At 34.3% G+C, this 19,504-nt stretch overlaps 1 protein-coding gene across 1 annotated transcript in view; it reads right to left on the bottom strand.

The window, feature by feature from the left end:
* Positions 1-19,504, bottom strand: part of ATRNL1 (attractin like 1) — an 891,320-nt gene that overhangs the window by 234,971 nt on the left and 636,845 nt on the right. Inside the window, 1 exon segment of the mRNA XM_027596871.2 lies at positions 17,858-17,965. Within this exon segment, the coding sequence (XP_027452672.2) occupies positions 17,858-17,965 (108 nt within the window).

The raw sequence follows: 19,504 nt of genomic DNA, 5'->3' as shown, positions 1-19,504 counted from the left end.
TTCTTTACCTTTTGACAGTCACTAGTTTAGGACTTAACTTGCCCATGTTTCTTCTTCCCAATTGTTTTCAAAACAACGGATGCTACAAAATGCTGCTAGTATCATTTGTCTAAAGTCAATCATAAAATTGTTCTGCTCAAAAAATCTTCTATGTGATCCTGTCATCTCAATAAAATCGACTTTCATAATATCGTCTATATCTTCTATCTTGATTTCCACAATTCCTTCCCCAGCTCACCTATCCTGCCTTCTTACTGTTTCACACACACACCACTCTTTTCTGTCTCTCCCTTTTGCTCATATTGCTCTTTCAGCTTGGCACATCTCTTTACTCTTTCCATCCCAACACTTCCTAGCTCTCTTGACATTTTATCTACTTTTAAAGGCCAACATCTCCTGCTTTAATCTCTCATGAAACATTCATCAATACCCTGAGTTTTTAAACTCTTTTCTTCCCTCTTGTTTGTGTTTGTTTTTCTTTTAGCATTAATCACACTATATTTTTTATTAGAGGTATTTTTACGTGCCTTATCTTTCCTCTTAGTCTGCAAGTTTCTGGAAGATAGAGACAATGTCTATATCCATCATCTCAACTGCTTTGTACATAGTAAGTTTGGTAAACATTTGTTGAACCAATTTTTCATAGTATAGAGATTTTCTTTTTAAGAAAATTTTCCATTATGAAATATGGAAAAATGAAATTGGTTAATTTTGCTTTCGTTTTCTAAGACATGTTGGAGATAAGAAAGGCATTAAAAATCATGACTTTTTCTCCATGAAAAATTGCACATACAATTTACCTATATGATATTTAGTCTGCCTATTTTTATATGCCATGAATTGTTAATGCAGAGCCTTTCTTCATGAACCAAAAATTAAAAGGGGCTTACAATAAACATGAGTGAAATTATAAGGTATACATATGAACAAAGGCTTTTTGTACGAATAGCATAGAACTATGACTCTGTGTAAAAGGAAAATGTATATTAAGATATGGGGTAAATTTTAAGATTTAATACCCTAAATTTTTATCTAGTTGCTATTTTATTTTTTAAGAAAGCAAAATACAAAAATATTTACAGAGCTAACGTATAACATTATTAGTTTCTTTGATTCTACATATAAAATATCTAGCACTACACTTCTAATATCTGAGATATCACTTTATAAGATTTCCATTTGATTTAACAGCATTTTATAGAATTCTTACAGTCAGTTATTCCCTTGAGGATATAAACCTCATCAGATTATCTATCAATGGAAAGGAAGAAGAAATAAAGGTTAAATTGGTAACTGATTTTACATGAAAAGTAAGCAAAAAATATATTAAACAGAAACATAAATTTAATGTAATAGCAGCTGTCATAGAGAACTACATCCTAATAAAATATTTAAACAATAATCAGAAAATAACTATTGCAGACTACTAGACACACAAAAAGTGCTTCAAAGCAATCTAAAAATTTAGAATAGGAAGACAAAAGCACTATAATAAGCTTTTTGTTGTTGTTATGAGCAACCAGTATTAAGATATTAATATTAGTTTTATGTTAATGTATCAAACATTAATAGTTTAACACACATATAAAAATGAGTATTAAAAATGTTTGGCAGTACTCAGAAACACCTACTGTGTTTCACAAATTGTGGAATGTTCTTGGTTGCAGATCTGCCCAATCTGATGAGCAGCACAGTTGTTTTTTGTTGTTGTTGTTTTTGTTTTTGTTTTTGTTTTTGATGGGTCCAATATATTATCTGTTTTATCTGAGAGTAGGTGAAGAATGGGGATTGGGTTGGAAATTCAGTGTTTGTTTGTTTGTTTTTTATTATGTTATGTTGTTCACTATACATTACATCATTAGTTTTTGATGTAGTGCTCCATGATTCATTGTTTGCATATAACACCCAGTACTTCATGCAGTACGTGCCCTCTTTAATACCCATCACTGGGCCAACCCATCCTCCACCCCCCTCCTCTCTAGAACCCTCAGTTTGTTTCTCAGAGTCCATAGTCTCTCATGGTTCATCTCCCCCTCTGATTTCCCCCCCACTTCATTTTTCCCATCCTATTATCTTCTTCTTCTTTTTTTTTTTTTAAACATATAACGTATTATTTTTTTCAGAGGTACAGGTCTGTGATTCAACAGTCCTACACAATTCAAATTCAGTTGTTTTTTTTTTACTCAGAGCTGGAATACTGTCCCCAAGAATTGCTAAACTGAACTTATAACTTTCCAATAAATTATATTACAGTCTTACTTTACATAGCCACTTCTTACTTGTAAGGCTGCTATATAAATAATTTATGCTAGCATTGCTTCAACTGTGATACGACCATACCCTTAAGTAGTGTAATGTTCTGCTGAATGATAGCCAGTATGAATATGGGTGCTCAGGGTTATAAGACTTTACATTTGCCAATTTTTCTGTTTATCATATCAGCCAATGAGAAGTGAAAATGGGTTTATCTTTTTGTTGTTTATTTTTATCTTTATATTCTGCTTCATCATAGTTTATATTCATTTTTAATGATTGAGGTAAGACAACCATAGGGTTTTAATATCTCAATTAAAACTTCCTTTTAAAAAATTTTAATTTCGAAAATATATAAGGAATATAAATGTATACATTTAGCTTTGAACTCACTGAATTCTGTATGAAATATGCTAGCAGTATTTTACTTATATGTAGTTTACCTATGACATTAATAAGCTATTTACTAAAAATTGGAAACAAATGACTTTTTTCATGCTTAAATGTATTATGACTTCTGATTACATTAATTTAGGACCGCAGAGATTCCAATAATTTAAGTATATATTCATACCATGTTGCTAGGTTCTATTCATATTATATTAATTCTGAAGAATCACCTTTAATTCTTAATTCATGCTCCATTCATTCATGAAATTTATGATATGCCATTATAATTCCAAATTTTATATTCCTAAAAATTTTTTTGGGAAAATATTGTCTGCTAAGTGGTCTTGGTGATAAAAGGTCTTTTATAATTTTAAAATAAAGATAAAGAAAATTTGAAAATGTAACTGGGAATCCAGATCTTTCCATACTTCAAGAACCAAAAGACTGCCTATAAAAATCTTCTATTCATTCTAAATATTTTTCTTAAAATAAGAAATTCTTTATCCTCTAAAACATTTATTATGAGGAATATTGGAAGATGTGACCTTAACAGTGTCCTTCTCTCTATTATGAACTGAAAATCATCTCCATCTTTAAGGCAAATGTCTCCTGGGGCCTATGTGCAAATAGGGCTTGTGTCCTGTGTAAGTTCTGGCTGAGGGAGCTTGTGCATCATGTTGACCTCTTTGGACTGGGCAAGTTCATAGAAACTAGCATCAAGGTAAGGATTTTACAGAGGTTTGGTCTGGAGAAATCTATAAATACCAAGAGGAAAGTAAATATAGTCCCTAAAAGAATATCCTTGGACTGTCTGGCCCCAGGAGGCTAAGAAAAAGTAGAATCGGTGCTAAGAGTCCTCCCTGTTCCTGAGCCTTAAGAAGTACAAGAAGGTCAACATCACTACATCAAAAACTAATGATGTAATGTAAGGTGATTAACATAAATAAATAAATAAATAAATAAATAAATAAATAAATAAATAAAATACTAGGGGCCCCTGGGGGGGAAAAAAAAAAAAAGAAGTACAAGAAGGTCAATAGGGATTGATGGCTTGACTGCTTCTATACAACCAGCCCACAAACAAGTAGTGAGACCTCTCCAATCAGAGGGTGCCAGAACTGGATTCTAGAAACGGTATTGATGGAACCAGCAAGACAATGCCAGGGAAGGAAAGAGCAGTCCCAAAAGAATCTCTGCCCAGTAAAAAGAGCTGCTATGGAAGACAAACCGCAATTGGCAGTAGGATCCTCCCACTAAAATAACCAAATTCTTAATGCTTTTTAATGCAATCCTTACGTCACAGGCAGTAAGGGAATGCTCCAATGCAACCAGCCAAAACTAGAGAGGGGAGTAGAAAACAGCAAGCAAACAATAAAGCAGAACAGCCCTTAGGACAAAAGCCAATATAAGTAACCCAAAAGATAAGAAAGCTGAGCTTGAGATTCCTGCATTATGCCAGGGACCCTCGAAGACACGGTTAAAGAATTATGGCAGGCCCTTGGTTTCTGGAAGAAGCAATCCCTTTTGGAGGAAAGTATTCTTTATTTAGGCCAATAGAAAAACAATAGATTAAGATTAAAGAAATAGGAGCTCACAAAGCTCACCAAATAAACAAGGATATATGCCACAACAAATGAGAGCCAACAGAAATAAGCAATAGATTTAGATTTCCAAGGATTTCAGATATTGGAATGATCAAATATAAAATAAAAACTGCTAAGCAGATTTGAAAAAGAACAAAATAGAACTTCTAAAAATGAAAAAAAAAGTGTTGACAGTAATTCAGCGAATAGGGTAAAAAGCAGATTATATACTATTCAACAAAAAATTAGTGAATTGGAATAAGGCTGTGAGGAAATAAGTCAGGAGAAACACAGAGAGAGAAGGTGATAGAAAATATACCTGAGAGGTTAAGAAATTTTGAAGATAGGATGAGAAGGTTCAATATGCATATAATCAGAATCTCAGAAAGAGAACAGAGAAAATGGGGTGTAAGAACATCAAAGGGATGATAAGTGCAAATTTTTAGAAGTAAACAAAGACTTGAATCCTCAGACATAGAAGCACAAAATAGGCCAAGCAACATAAATACAAATAAATTCATGCTTAGAAAAATCATGGTAAAACTGCAGAACACCAGAGACAGAAGCCATTGGAAAGAAAGACTAGATTGGTTGCAAAGGAACAGCAATTACTCTGTTAGAAGATTTCTCAGTTGTGACACTAGAAGCCAAAGGCAAGAACAATTTTCAAATAAATGAAGTGTGCAAGTATGTCCCTCCCTTTGCAAAATAACTAGATGCTTGATAAAGTATATTTTAAAACATTTCCTAGATTGTAAGCAATGAAAGGATGTTCCAAGTCACTGGTAAAAACTGAAAAGGGGAGCTGTAAGCAGCAAGCTAAATGAGCTTATTATCAAAAGACATATGGTAAAGGAATTTCTAACGATAAGTCATGGGACAAAGGAAACATTCTGGAAGAAAGCTCTGAATGCAAAGAAAAACAGTGAGAAAAGAAATAGTAAATATGTAAGTAAATTTAAACACATATTGATCGAGGTCCCTGGGTGGCTCAGTGGGTTAAGAGTCTGCCTTTGGCCCAGGTAATGATCTCAGGGTCCTGGGATAGAGCCCAAGTCGGGCTCCCTGCTTAGCTGGGAGTCTGCTTCTCCCTCTCCCTTTGCCCCTCCCCCCCCACTCATGCTCTCTCGGTCTCTCTCAAATAAATAAATAAAATCTTTAAAAAAACCACATATTGGTCATGTAAAGCAACAGCAATAATAATGTTTAATTTAACTAGTGGCACAACTCAGAGCTATAAAAAAGACCACTATGTCCTGTAAGATTCAAATTGTTTTTAGGTTCTTACATTGTTTGCAAAGAAGTAGAAATGTTCACTAATTTCAGACTTAAACTATGCCTGTTAAACTTTAAAGAGTAATTACTAGAAGAAGAGCAAGAGTGTATAACATACAAATTAGTTGAGGAAAAAAATTGAGGAAATTTGAGGGAAAAGTTGAGAAATATTGATTATTTTAAAAAAAATCTTCAATTCAAAAGAAGGCCAGCAAAGAGGGGAAAATAATAGAAAATTCAGGATAAACAGAAAGCAAGGGTAATGTGTGAAAATATTACTAAGACAGTCTGATTAATAGAAAAAATAAAATATAAAAGTTTAATAGCAATATCCAGAAGGAAAAATATTTATAACATAAAATATACATTTTATATATTTGATTAATAAGAAACAAAGAATGTTCCAAAACAAAAATGAAGAAAAAATTGAAAGCTGTTCTAATATTTTCAAATTTTCTTTAATTGATGTAGAACATCTTGTGTAAACAGATTACATAATAAATGCTATTAAAATAAAGGACAAGGGAATACTGGTCAATGAAAATGAATGAGGAGAAACACATTGTCAAAGACAATATGAAAATATTCAGTTTCACTAGTAATGAGAAATCTGATTAAGAAGAGACAAAATTTCATGTATCAAAATTAGCAAGACTGTTTTTAAAATGCTTTTAAAATCATTTTTGAGGGGCACCTGGGTGGCATAGTCAGTTAAGAGTCCAGCTCTTGGTTTCAGCTCAGGTCGTGATCTCAGGGAGGTGAGATTGAGCCTCATGTTGGCCCCGTGCTCAGGCATAGTCTGCTTAAATCTCTCTCTCCCTCTCCCTCTGCCCTCTGCTCTCTCTCAAATAAATAAATAAATAAATCTTTTAAAAAATCATTTTTGACAAGGATGCTGGAAAACCGAAATTCTCATGCTTTACTAAAGGTAATATGAATAGAGGTATTGGGGGAAGTAAATAAGCAGTATATCTCAAGATCCACAAAAGATTATAATTTTTGATCTAATAGTTTCTCTTTTATAGATTAGGATCAAAATTACATACAAAAATTAATTATAGTCTCATAATAATATGAAATTGGAATCAAGCTAATTGAAAATAAAATAGGGAAATAAATTATGTTATACTACAAAATAATTAACATGACATTTTAAAATCAAACCTAGATGTAAAAGAAAATGTTCTTATTAACACTAAGTGAGAAAAACAGAATGTAAAATCAAATATAGAATATACTTTCAATTTTGTAAAAATATGTATGTGCAAAAGGAAAATGTTACTGGAAGGCAATAAAAGTTCTGGCAGTGAATATTTATGGGTGGTGGGATTATGGAAGATTTTTAGTTTTAACTTCAATTATTTCTGCACTATTTTTTCTATGGTGAGGATTTATTACTTACATAATTAAAAAATTAATGGTAAATGTTAATAAAATCATTAAAATTCAAATATCACAAGATGGCTGTAACACTTTGAAAAATTAGAAACCCAGGGAAGAGTAAATAAGCCACTGAAGCCAACCACAGGAACTGTGGTCCATGAAGACGGCATACAGGAATGAAGTGCTGGGGGGCCACAGCTGTGCCCAGCAGCTCATGCCACTCCTGCAACGAAGCCAGCATGCTCTTAGCACAGAGCTGCTCATTTTGTCTGGCCTGGACAATGTGCCTGTCACCTTGGACAAGAGGTTTCTACGCAGTATACTAGGCTGAACTGTCTCAATTCTTCATGTCTATTTGAGCACCTGGAATCAAAGAATACTACATAAACTTCAAGTAACTCCATGTTCACAGACAGTTTTACAAGAAAATGTTCCACTGATACGTTAGTGCCTAAGATGTATTCTCAATTTGAACTAAAATCGGCGTGTTTAAAGAATGGTGTAGTGTAAGCGAGAAACTTCTGGGCCAATCTGAGATTCAGACCAATCTGGTCCTTGCTCTACTGGTGAATGAATCTGTGATCTTGAACAAAGGTCTTAAGTTCACAGAGCCTCAGTTTGCTCAGTGGTAAAACAGAACAAAAGAGATTGCTGTGTCTTTTTTCTAAGATTAATGTAAAGCTCAGATGAGGTTGAGATAGTGTATGTAAATGAATGTTGAAAAATACAATCTTAAACTCAGTATAAACATTTCAGTTGTTCCCATGACCCAGGAAGATCAAGTTCAGGCTCCTTACCTTGGCACATGAATCCTCATTTCTACTGTCTGGAAAGCTCTCTCTAGTGCATGCTTGATGAACACCTAAGTGCTAATCTTGTAGAATATACCCAATTGTTATCTATATCATCACAAACTGAAATGTAGATAGATTAATTACAGTGGGTTAAGAGGTAACAGAGCAGCCCAGAATATGTATAATATAAATAAGGTTTTTCCCCCCTAAAATAGAAATGAAGACCAGAAATATTCATTTTAAATAACTGGAAAAATTTCAAACCCAAATATGTGCAGAGTGAATATAAGAGTCTAGAAATTGGGGTAAAATAGCTAACATTTTATACTTCCATTAGATTGATACTTTTATTAATTATTTGTTAAAAAAAAAAAAAGCAGTGCATGACATCACAGAAAGGACAGTACAGCTTTGCAGGAAGAATAGCCCATATATACCACCCATCTAGATAGAACTACTATTAAGACTTTACTCTTTTCCATGTTTATCAAAATTAGATCACAATGTATATACTATTGTGTTACATAAAGTGAATTAACAAATCCTTTATTGTTGGCCAGTAAGTGGTTTTGTTTTTCAGTGTTATAAGTAATGGTAAAGATAATTTGTTAAAAAATAATTAGAAATAAAAATAGAAACAAAGAATAATATCAGCAAAAACCGTCAATGATACTTAGGGATTCATACAAGTTTATACTCCCAGCAAAAAAACAAAAACAAAAACAAAAAACATGATTAGGGAATGTACATTTGTACCATCATCATCATTTCAGCCAAAGGGCTATACATTCACTTGTTTGTGATCCAATTGTATGCTGTGGTCATAGTGTGACCCCAGATCGAACAAACCCTGTCAGTCACTTAGGGGCAAGAGATGTTTTTGCTTCCATTTCTCATGGTTTCTATCAGTTACTGAAAAAAGCACATATTTTGTTGTTTGAGAGACTATACTAAGACAGAATTCACCTATTATGTATCTCAATGAATAAATACAACAGCATCCAAAGTTCTAGAGCTATTATAGTGCCATTTAAAAAGAGAAAATAATTTTCTTTTTCTGAATTTTTTGAGGTATAATTGACAAACAAAACTATATTCGTTTCAATTGTACAACATAATGAGCCAACATAATGATTTGATATGTGTATATATTGCAAAATGATCACAATAAGTCTAGTTAACATCTGTCACCATACCTAGTTATAGAATTTTTTCTTGCAATGAGAACTTTTAAGACTTATTCTCTTAGCAACTTTCAAACATACAATTCAGTATTATTAACTAAGGCCACCATACTGTACATTATAGCCCCATGATTATTGATTTTATAACTAGAAGTTTGTACCTTTGATTCCTTTCACCCATTTTGCACAGCCCCCCACCCTTGCCTCTGGCAATCATCAATCTATTCTCTGTGTCTATAAACTCACTTTTTCTGTTTTTTGTTGTTGTTGTTTAGATTCCACACATAAGTGAGATCATATGGTATTTGTCTTTCTCTGTGTGACTTATTTCACTTACCATAATGCCCTCAAGGTCCATCCAGACTGTTGCAAATGGCAAGACTTCATTCTTTTTTATAGCTGAAGAGTATATAAATATGGGGAATATATGTGTATATATGTGTATGTATATACACATACATATCAGTATATATATCACATCTTCTTTATCTATTCATCTATCCATGGACACTTATGTTGTTTCCATATCTTGGCTATTTCCGCAATAAATATGGGGGTGCAGATATCTTTTCAAATTAGTGTTTTCATTTTCTTTGGATAAATACCCAGAGGTAGAATTACTGGATCATATTGTAGTTCTATTTTTAATTTTTTTAAGGAAACTCCATACAGTTTTCCACAGTGGCTATGCCAATTTACATTCCCACCAACAGTGCAGAAGAAATCCTGTTTCTCCACATCCTTGCCAACACTTAATTATTTCTTGTCTTTTTGATAACTGAGCATTTTTCCTGTACCTATTGGTCAACTGTGTCACCTCTAGAAATGTTTATTCAGATCCTCTGCCCATTTTTTAATTTGATTGTTTTGTTGTTGATGAGTTGTATGAGTTCTTTATATGTATATTGAGTATTAACCCCTTCTCAGATATATGATTTGCAGTCAGCCTTTAGAAGTTTATTTAATGAGAAGCCTGGCTCTCGGGCTGCAGCTATGATTAGCTAAGACTAATAGGCCTCTTTCATAGAAAGATTGAGCTCCTGAGTTTGTTGACTCTTTCTGTGCCCTGCAGGTGCTAGCTAGTTAAGAAACCTTTTTCCTTTGGTTACAGTCCTATGGGACCTGAGCATAAACCCTGCTAGTTACCAGAGCCAAGCAATGAAGAGGTGTCCCTTGGCAGCAGCTGCAAAAAATCAGGGCACCAGACAAGGGTATAAACTCTATTCTAGAAGATACCAGCAAGCTGGAGCAAAGAAGAGGGAGAGCGCAAAGATTGTGTCCACCAGTCCACATTACCTGAGAACACTTCTGTGGTCCCTTTTAAGTATGCCAAACCAGAAGCCTGCCCCTCAGACACAGTCCCACTGGTCTTCAAAGTCAGATGTTTTGGAGGCTCATTTCCCAGGTAACGGTCTTAGAACTTGGTATGCCTGATGTGAGGTACAAACCCTTTACTCCTTAGGGAGAAGCTCTGGGTTTTGAGTTCCCTTCTGAGTGTGAGTTGCTGTGCTGGGTGGGGTTTATGGCAAGATAATGTCTCACCTTTTCCTACCTGCTTCAATGCAGTATCCCTCTCATTTACTTGATGTGAAGGGGTTGCTCCACCAGTTTTTAGGGTTTTTTTTTAGAGGAAGTTGTTCCATATATAGCTGTAGATTCAGTGTGTCTGTGGGAGGAGGTTAGTTCAGGATCTTTCCACATTTCCATCCTGAAGTAGAACTGAAAAATCATTTTTTTTTAAATCTTTCTATTTAGACTTTACAAACAATGTCACTGGAAAAACTTTCAAAATGAGAATATTATACTCATAGGAACCTTAAAAATATAGTCCAGAATGTGATCATTTCCTATCACTTCAGCTGGTCTTGCCACTGTTATCTGTGACCTGAATTCTTACAGTAGTCTGCTAACAAGTCTTTCTCCTTCTATTCTCTCCCAATAGCGGGGAGTATAGGTTGATTTCCAATATCCCTCAGTTACCATGTCAGTTTTCCTGCTGACTGCCAACGCTAGAGTCTGCATTTCTTTGCCTGAGGGCTTTCTCTGGCCTGTTAGGAAGTAGCCCTCAACCAGTAACTGAAAGGAGCTGGGGAATAAATACTCTGGCCCTATTGCCTCAGGTGTCCATAGTCTGATGTGTGATTCCCAAGGAGATTAAGTGTTGGTGGTATTGGTGGCCTTCCATTTCTTTTTTCATGGCTCTACGTTGCTACCAGCATATTCTCCAATCCCAGATGAACAAATTCTTCTTCACGGTGTCTATTTCTCAGAGAACTATATGAAAACATTTCTCTTCAAACTATTCTCAACCCAAAAGGCAGAATGATCCTTTTAAAAACCATCAAATTATGTCAGTCCTCCAGTAAAACCCTGTAATTGGCCCTTCTCTTCACTCAGAATTGAATGTCAAAGTCTTCACAAAGGTCTAGGAGGCCCTATTACCTATCATCTGCCTACTCCCACCCCGTGCTTCCTGTTCCATGAACTTGATAGGAATGCCCCACCTTAGGGCTTCTGCTCCAGCTATTCCTTTAGGCTGGAACACTTTTTTCCCCGGGAATTCTCCTGCCTGCTTACCTCCTTCACCTCTTTCAAGACTTACTCAAATCTCACCTTCTAAATGAGGTCACCCTGACTGCCACCCTATTCAATACTTCACGCTCTCCTCCACTTCCAACAAAGCATTCCCAAAATCCTTATCTTGTTTTATTTTTCCTTTTTCCATTGCACTTACCACCTCCTAATATATTAAATAATTTCCTTTCCCCTGCTATACTATAAACATGAAGATTGAGTTTTTTGTTTTATTCTCTGATGTTTCTCAAGTACTGAGAACAATGCCCGACATATAGGAAGTATTCCATAAAAATCCGCTGAACAATTACCATAAATTTTCATGTTGTTGCTGGGGGAAAGAAAAATGACACACATATACTATAGGCCACACTATTACTGTAAAAATAATCCTCTTTTTAAGATAAGTTTAAAACCAACTAATACATTGTGTTTGTATATAAATTCACATTCTAAGTGTATTTATTAAATTTTAATAATGTATTTTAATTTCTATAACAAAATATAATGATTTATAATTGCTAACAGAAAATTTAGAGCGTGATTATTCATACTACATATATATTTTTTCAGTCACAAATGGTTTTACACCTAGGGCTTTACACATAGGTCCTATAAAGTTTCAACACTCCTCACTGGTTAAAAAATGTAATTCATATATATGTAAAAAATTTTCAGGAACACATCTACTTCATAGAATAGGCAACTTGGTGTTTAGTAGCACACAATTAACTGTAGATGTATCAAAAGTAATTATTTCATATTGTACCTTACATTTTCCCCTGACTGTACAGATGTGGAACTCAGTGGCACATGAGTCAAATTTAATTTAAAAGAAATCCATTTCTTAACTTACTACATTATGAACACTCAAAAAATATTTACAGAACAGTAATAGCCAGCTAACCTATGGCTTTGTGTTGAAGTTAAACACCGAATTTTAAGAAAAACCCAGCAGAGGAACTTTAAAATTACTTTGATTTTTAGGTTTAAATAAAATCCTTAATGTGATTCCAGAGCCTAAGCTTCAGAATTCACTGTGTAAGCAAATCAATAAGCCACATTGTACTGTTATGTATATAAAAAAAGAGAGATTTGGACCAATTTCCAGTACTGTAAAAATGGAAAACAAATCTCACATATATATGTGTATGTATGTGTATACAGTTCAGATAGATAACTCCCACTTAATAGTAATTATCACAAAATGCTTAGCAAAGGAGAAAAGAAAATAAAATTTTAAACATTTTACTTCTACTGCTCTTCTTTTCTAAAGTATGTCAAAGGAAGATACTAGCAGCTGCTCAGATTTACTTCTGATGTTTAATTTTACAGGAAGAAATAAACAATTTAAGCTCTAAAAACAATCTACTGAATGTTTTCAGCTTGTATTTTTTTTAATCTATGTTGCAGATCTATTTGAAATGGTTAGACATATGTAGCTATAGGGAATTTCAAATATCAGAAATCATAATCATTTACCAAGAGGGATGAAATCTATTAATGAATTTAGGATTTTAGGCATGAAGCATGAAGGTACTCAATTAATGAAATTGCTACCTTAATAAAGTAAATGTTAAAATATTATATATTCCCCCAAATTGATCTACAGATTCAATACCCTATTGAAATACTAGTGGGCTTCATTGTAGCAATTGACAAACTTATCCTAAAATTAATGTGGAAATTCAAGAGACCCAGAAGAACCAAAAACAATCTTCAAAAAGAACAAAGTTGGAAGGCTCATATTTTCCAATTCCAAAACTTACTACAAAGCTACAATAATCAAGCCAGTGTGGTACTGTCATATGACAGACCTATCAAATAATGGAATAGTATTGAGTGTCCAGAAATAAATCCCTACATCTATGGTCAATTGATTTTCTACAAAGGTCCCAAGATCATTCAATGAGGAAAGAAATTCCTTTTCAATAAATAATAAAAAAATTACCATATGACCCAGTGTTTTCGTTCTTAATTACAAGGCCAAGAAATGACACTTGTACACAAACATTCATAATAGCATTTTTCAGAATATCTAAAATGTAGAAACAACCCAGTTATCTATCAACTGATAAATGTATAAACAAAATGTGCTCTATCCATACAATAGAATAGTATTTGGCAATAAGAAGGAAAGACGTACTGATCACATGCTACAACATGAATGAAGCTTAAAAATATTATGCTATGGGAAAGAAGCTAGTCCGAAAAGGCACATACTGTATGAGTCCATTTACATGAAATGAAAAGAAAACATAGATTAGGGAAATCTATAAAGACAAAAAGTAGATTAATACCTAGGGCTGAGGAAGAGCGCTAGGGGATAGAGGGGAAGTAACTGCTAAGCGGTATGGGGTTTGTCTTGGGGATGATGAAAATGTTCTAAAATTGATTTTGGTGATGGTTACACAACTCTGTATGTACTAAAACCCACGAAGCTGTACAGTTTAATTGGGTGAATTGTATGGTACATTTTCTTAAAGCTGATTCCAAAAAAAACCCATAATACTATACATTAATAAGTAGAACTTGATTTTCAGATAAAAAGGGCTTGCTAAAGGAAAGTATGCAGGTAGATGTTTTTCTTCTTTGATGTTTCACTAAAAACAAGTGGTACAAAAGAAATAGAGGCATCCCAATTACTTATATAACTAAGCAATAAAATGAGAAAAATAACAAGACCACCAACATTAATAGAAGGCTTTAAAGCATACAAAGCACTTGCACACATGGTCCTGCAGCCAACAAATGATAAACCAAAATGAGTTATTTATCTACTCCCCTGAGTTCAAACAGCGATACAATATAAGAATGTTGCTGATTGTCAGAACACACTCAGCAATTCATACAAAATCTCGAAGAAACAGTTGGAAAGATAGAAAGTGGTTAGGTCTCTTATAGGAAGTAAATGGCGGCCTGCGTTAGGAGAGGGCCAGAGGCCCTCCACTGTCTGGATGGGTGATGCCTACCCCACCTGCTGGGGGAGGAAATGCAGCAGAAACAGCCCAGTGTCGGGCCAAGGCTGCAAACTAATGACACAGTAACTTAGAGCTCAGCTGGGGTGTGGAATCCCAGAGCCACAGATGTATGGGGGGCCTAAACAACCCCTAAGCATTCACTTCTCCCCACCTCAACTGCGGACCTCCAATTGCATCAGAGAGAGGCTACCATCTGATAGGAAAAAAGTACTTCGAAAGGAAGTACTTTAAAGTTTTTGCTAGTGAAAGGGACATCCATGACAAATGAGCAGTGGTGACTGAACCCAGATTATACACTACAGGCAGGTTCCTCATCCCCAACCACTAAATTGCTTGAAAGAGTACAATTAAGAGCTAAGGTTTTATCCCTCTTCTTAAGTGGATCTTAGTAACTAAAATAAAATAGGTGTACATAGAAAAAAAGAAAAGAGACCTCTGAAGAGTGTAAGCACCATGAAAGAAGTAGAAAAGTGGAATGATCTATACCAGAGGAAGTCAAATATAAAGGAAAGCCCATAACAGTATTTAAATTAAATATGAATGGCTTCAGAAAGATCAGGGAGGGTATTTGAAACATGAAGCACCCACAAGCATTTATGAAAACAATTGCAGCTATTGAAAACAAAATATATCACTGTTGATATGAAGTCAGTGAATAGGTTAAATAACAGAAAGGATACACTCTAAGAAAAAATCAGTACTCTGGAATGGCAGGTTGAGGAATGTTCCCAGACACATCAGGAAGAGATGAAAGAGTACAAATAACGAGAGACAAGTTAAGAAATATAGATGATAGAAGAAGTATCAAGAGTATTTAATGGGAATTCCAAGACAGAATACAGTAAGAAATATTAAAAGAAATAGTAACCAAAGATTATCCAGAATTATACAAAGTTATAGGGCTGCAGATTTAAAGGGGGTACAGAGTGCCAAATATGAGATAATGTATACATATCAGAGAGAAATTTAAGAATATTGAGAAATGAGAACATTCTGAAAGATTATAAAACAGAAATGGAGATCATTTACAAAGGACAAAGAATAAAACTGACATCAGACTTGAGACAAGGGAGTAATTAAAACCTTTGAAGTTTTGAAGAAAACTTTGAATTTTATATCTAATTAAACTGTTATTACATGTGAGGACAAAAGAAACATATTCATAGGCATTTGAGGTCTCAAAGAGCATGCCACATAAAATTTCTCTTTGAAAAGTAGCTTGGAGGATTTACTATAGTGAAAAATGAAAGAAATGCATGATTAAGCAACTAGATATAAAGAGTAAAGAAGGGTAAAGATAGTTCATTGTTACTTAAATATGCCATAATAAAAAAGTACACCCATAATATCTGGATTAAAATTTCCAAGCAGTATTTACGTAGGGTAGGAGGAACAGAGGGAGTTGAGAGCATACTAAAATATTAATTTTGTTTGAGACAGGCAGGGTAGGAATGTGTATTAATAAGCTTTTAGAAAGTGATAGAGAAAATAACCATCACTATGAATCTTGGTAAGTAATGGGTAACCATAAGAAACAGAAATAGAATATGTAACACTGTTTAAATAGAAGGAAATCAATTTATCCAAGAGAAACAGGGAAAAAGAACCAAAAAGAAGGGTAGTAACAACAAGAACAACACACACACACACACACACACACACACACACCTGCACACACAATGGAGTAGCTAAAATAATCCTTGGGCGCACAGTAATTATTGTCAGTGTAGATAGCTTCAGGCAATTAATCAAAAGACAGACTACCGAATAGGAGAATAAAGTGAATAGTCATTTCTACAAGGGATAGTTAGAAAACAAAAGGATACAGAGAAGTCGGAAGCAAAGGCATAAAGGACTAGTAGGTAAACATGAACAAAAATAAGTAGAGGTAGAAATCTTTAAACTCTACAAAATAAAATTTAATGTTAAAAAAATGACAATGATAAAGAAGGAAATAAAATTTGGAAGAAATAAAACAAAGAAATGGAATGATTAGGAACACACACACCTAACAATACATTCTTGAACACTAGTAAGCAGCAACTGACATACTGTGGAGGTGCATATGTGTGTGAGTTACATTTGCTCCTTACGTTTGTGAGTTTTCTAGTTCTTTGACTGGTCCCTTTCCCCTGTGGACTATGTATGCATCGTTTACATTCATTTCTCTCCTGTGACTTGTGTTTTTGCAGTGTTTGATGATTTTAACAGATGAGGAGAAAAAGAAGTTGGATTCAAATACTGCAAGTTTCCTATTTGTTAAAGATTTTGTACTAAAGTGATGTGAGGCAAACGGCCAACATGAAATCAGAGCACTTCCTGTAACCTCCATTTAATCATTCTGTCTTCTAATTTCTCCCCGAGTAATGGAAGATATACATAAAATTTCCTAATGTTCTAAGCTTCCATGGCAACCTGTGATCTAGAATAGTAAAAATTCAAGTACACAAAGATTCAGAGAAATGTCCTTTAAAAACTGGCTCTTTGGATAGATAGCATCCACAAAGCCTGATTCAGTTGTTTAATGTTTTTTCCAAAATAACCAAAATGCTAGAGACAGAATCAATTCTATTTGTACCTAGGTTTTCGGAGGAGTCTATTTTTATATTCCTTGCTTTCCTTGAAGAAAAGCAAGATTTGAAAATAGCAACATGAAATTAGTGACATAAGGGCATTTTTTTAAAAAGGGAAAACAATTTTCAACTCTACAGTGTTTCTTATTCTTCCTACTTAAACGTCTTACCATCCATGAAATAGAAATAAAAAATAATAAGCATACAACTAAATTAATATGCCTCAAAATGCTTTGATTAGTTATTAATCACAATCTGTGGATTTTTCCTCTCTGTGGGTTATTATTTTCAGACACAATTCCAGGCCTTATTTCGGAAATCCATTACCACATTTACTTGCATATAATGATTTCTCCTTTGCCATACTCTATTTCTGCATGTGCAATAAAATATACTAATATATCCATTACCACAAATAAAAATATTCACAATATTCTGTAATTCTCAACATTCAAAAATGAACAGGGCAACTCATCTCCACCCACCTGTTATAGTCAACTTCGTTAATAAAGATAAAAGTTAATTGTTAACTAAAAGTGTTGGGCACTCCAAGGACTAAATATAGGTGCTTTGTTTTTTCCATCATACCTGTTTCTTAAATTCCTTCAGCTCCTATCTGTCAGCTGCAGGCTGCCAGGTGAGCAGTCTGTCACTCTTGCCTCGACTAACAGATTCTCCAGTGGCTTTTGTTACAGCTCATGTCACACTATTAAAACTATGTGCCTTGGAAGTGGCATCACATATGTAGCTGAATCTTGTCAACTCCACATAATCAGACTGTATTTGGCTGCACAAGCAGATGCAGATTAGAAAAGCAACATAAATATGCAAATCACAGTGGTCCCCTTTTGGCACCACAGTTCCTACCTCTAATGGCCCTCGCAGAAACTCTGTTTGTTCAGCTCCTACTTCCAGTGCAACATCAACGGAAGCAAACGGACGGCTGGCCATCTGCTGTCGTTCTCGAAGCAGTTGCTGGAGGGGGTTAAAAATGATCTGTTTAAAATAAGTTTAAAAAACACATGAAATTCATCAAGATCTGGTTCCATTTTGAACAAATGGTACTCAAAACTTAGGAATCACCGGAAACACCTATCTATAGCTAGATCACTAAAATGAAAACTGTTTTTTCCCCATGGCCTGGGTCATAAATCCACAGAGGCTTTGAACTCATGGTACCTGCAAAGAACTTTTCCCCTGACCTCAATCCCACAGACCTAACGAAATGTCCTCAAAAGCATCTTGAAAACCTAAGGTGGGAGGTGCTACTTCAGTAAAAGGCGCTACTATGACGATGGTTAATGCCAAGTGTTCCCACTCAAAGTAATGCAGCTTTTGTTGCAGCTGAAAGTTAATACCAGTAAACGCGTTAAAGAAAAGATAATAAAAAGTCTCAAAATGCATTGATAAAGATTAAAGAAAAATACACCTGCCAAGACTAAGTTTTGGAAGTCGTCAAGATCCCGTCAACTGCTGTGGAAACAGCAGGAGTTGTTACTGACAGTGTTTGCAACTTGATTCAAACTGCCTGTGTTCATTATTTTAAATGAAGATGATTAGTAAGTCGCAAAAATTTTGTGCCAGGGCTTCTACAGCACCCCCAGATATTTGTTTCTTTTTCCTTGTGCCTACTCTGGGCTTTGCCCAAGCTAAAAGCAATAAACTAGCAAGTGCCAGCCAACTACCAACCTAATTTATATTTCTGCCTTTCCTTGTAATTATAATATTCATTAAGTCATGATAAGAAAAAAATTGATGACCAGCAGTAGATATTGCAAATCTTGCCCTTCTCATTCTACACAGCTAATAAAATTATTATTAAATATTAAAAGTGGATGAGTGATGCAATTAAATACTCTTTCAAATGAGAAGAAATTCCTATCATTGAAAAAGGCAAAATCCTTGAGCACAATGAATAGGTTCATTATTCACAGAGATTTTTAAAGATTCACTGGCATTAACTTAAAACGTTAACAACTGGTATTTGAATGTAAATGTATGTCGTGCTGTGATGCATCATTCATAAATTTCGCTCTTAGATGATGAAGGAACAAAAGCCAATACCTGATGGCAGTTTATTATTTAACACTTTTGTTTTAACACTTGTAACACAGCAGTGACAGTGTTCATGAAATGAGCATCTAAAATATAATTTAAGGTCTTGCTTTGTCATTATTAAAAAGAGAACATTCACATGCCAATATGGATGGTACAGAAATAATACAATTATTACTGAGTAATAGTTTAAGTCCTTAAATTATATGTTTATTTAGAAGCAATGAAGACACACTAAAAATATATTCAAAGTAAAAAGTAAATGATCTAAACTACCCAAATTAGTCACTTAATATAACCTCAAAATTAATTAAAAATACAGCTGCTAGAAAATAGAATCTTGTTTGTGCCTCTCTTAGGAGTGGCCAATAGATCTGAACATTTTGTCTATACAAAATGCAAACATAACGTTACTTCAAATGCCAAGGGATACTAAGTGTAGAAGACACAATGCTCTTT

Source organism: Zalophus californianus, chromosome 15 (genome assembly GCF_009762305.2).
Source record: "Zalophus californianus isolate mZalCal1 chromosome 15, mZalCal1.pri.v2, whole genome shotgun sequence".
In the NCBI taxonomy this organism is placed as follows: Eukaryota; Metazoa; Chordata; class Mammalia; order Carnivora; family Otariidae; genus Zalophus; species Zalophus californianus.
Note: the sequence above shows the minus strand (reverse complement) of the source record. Positions and strands in the feature narration are given on the sequence as shown.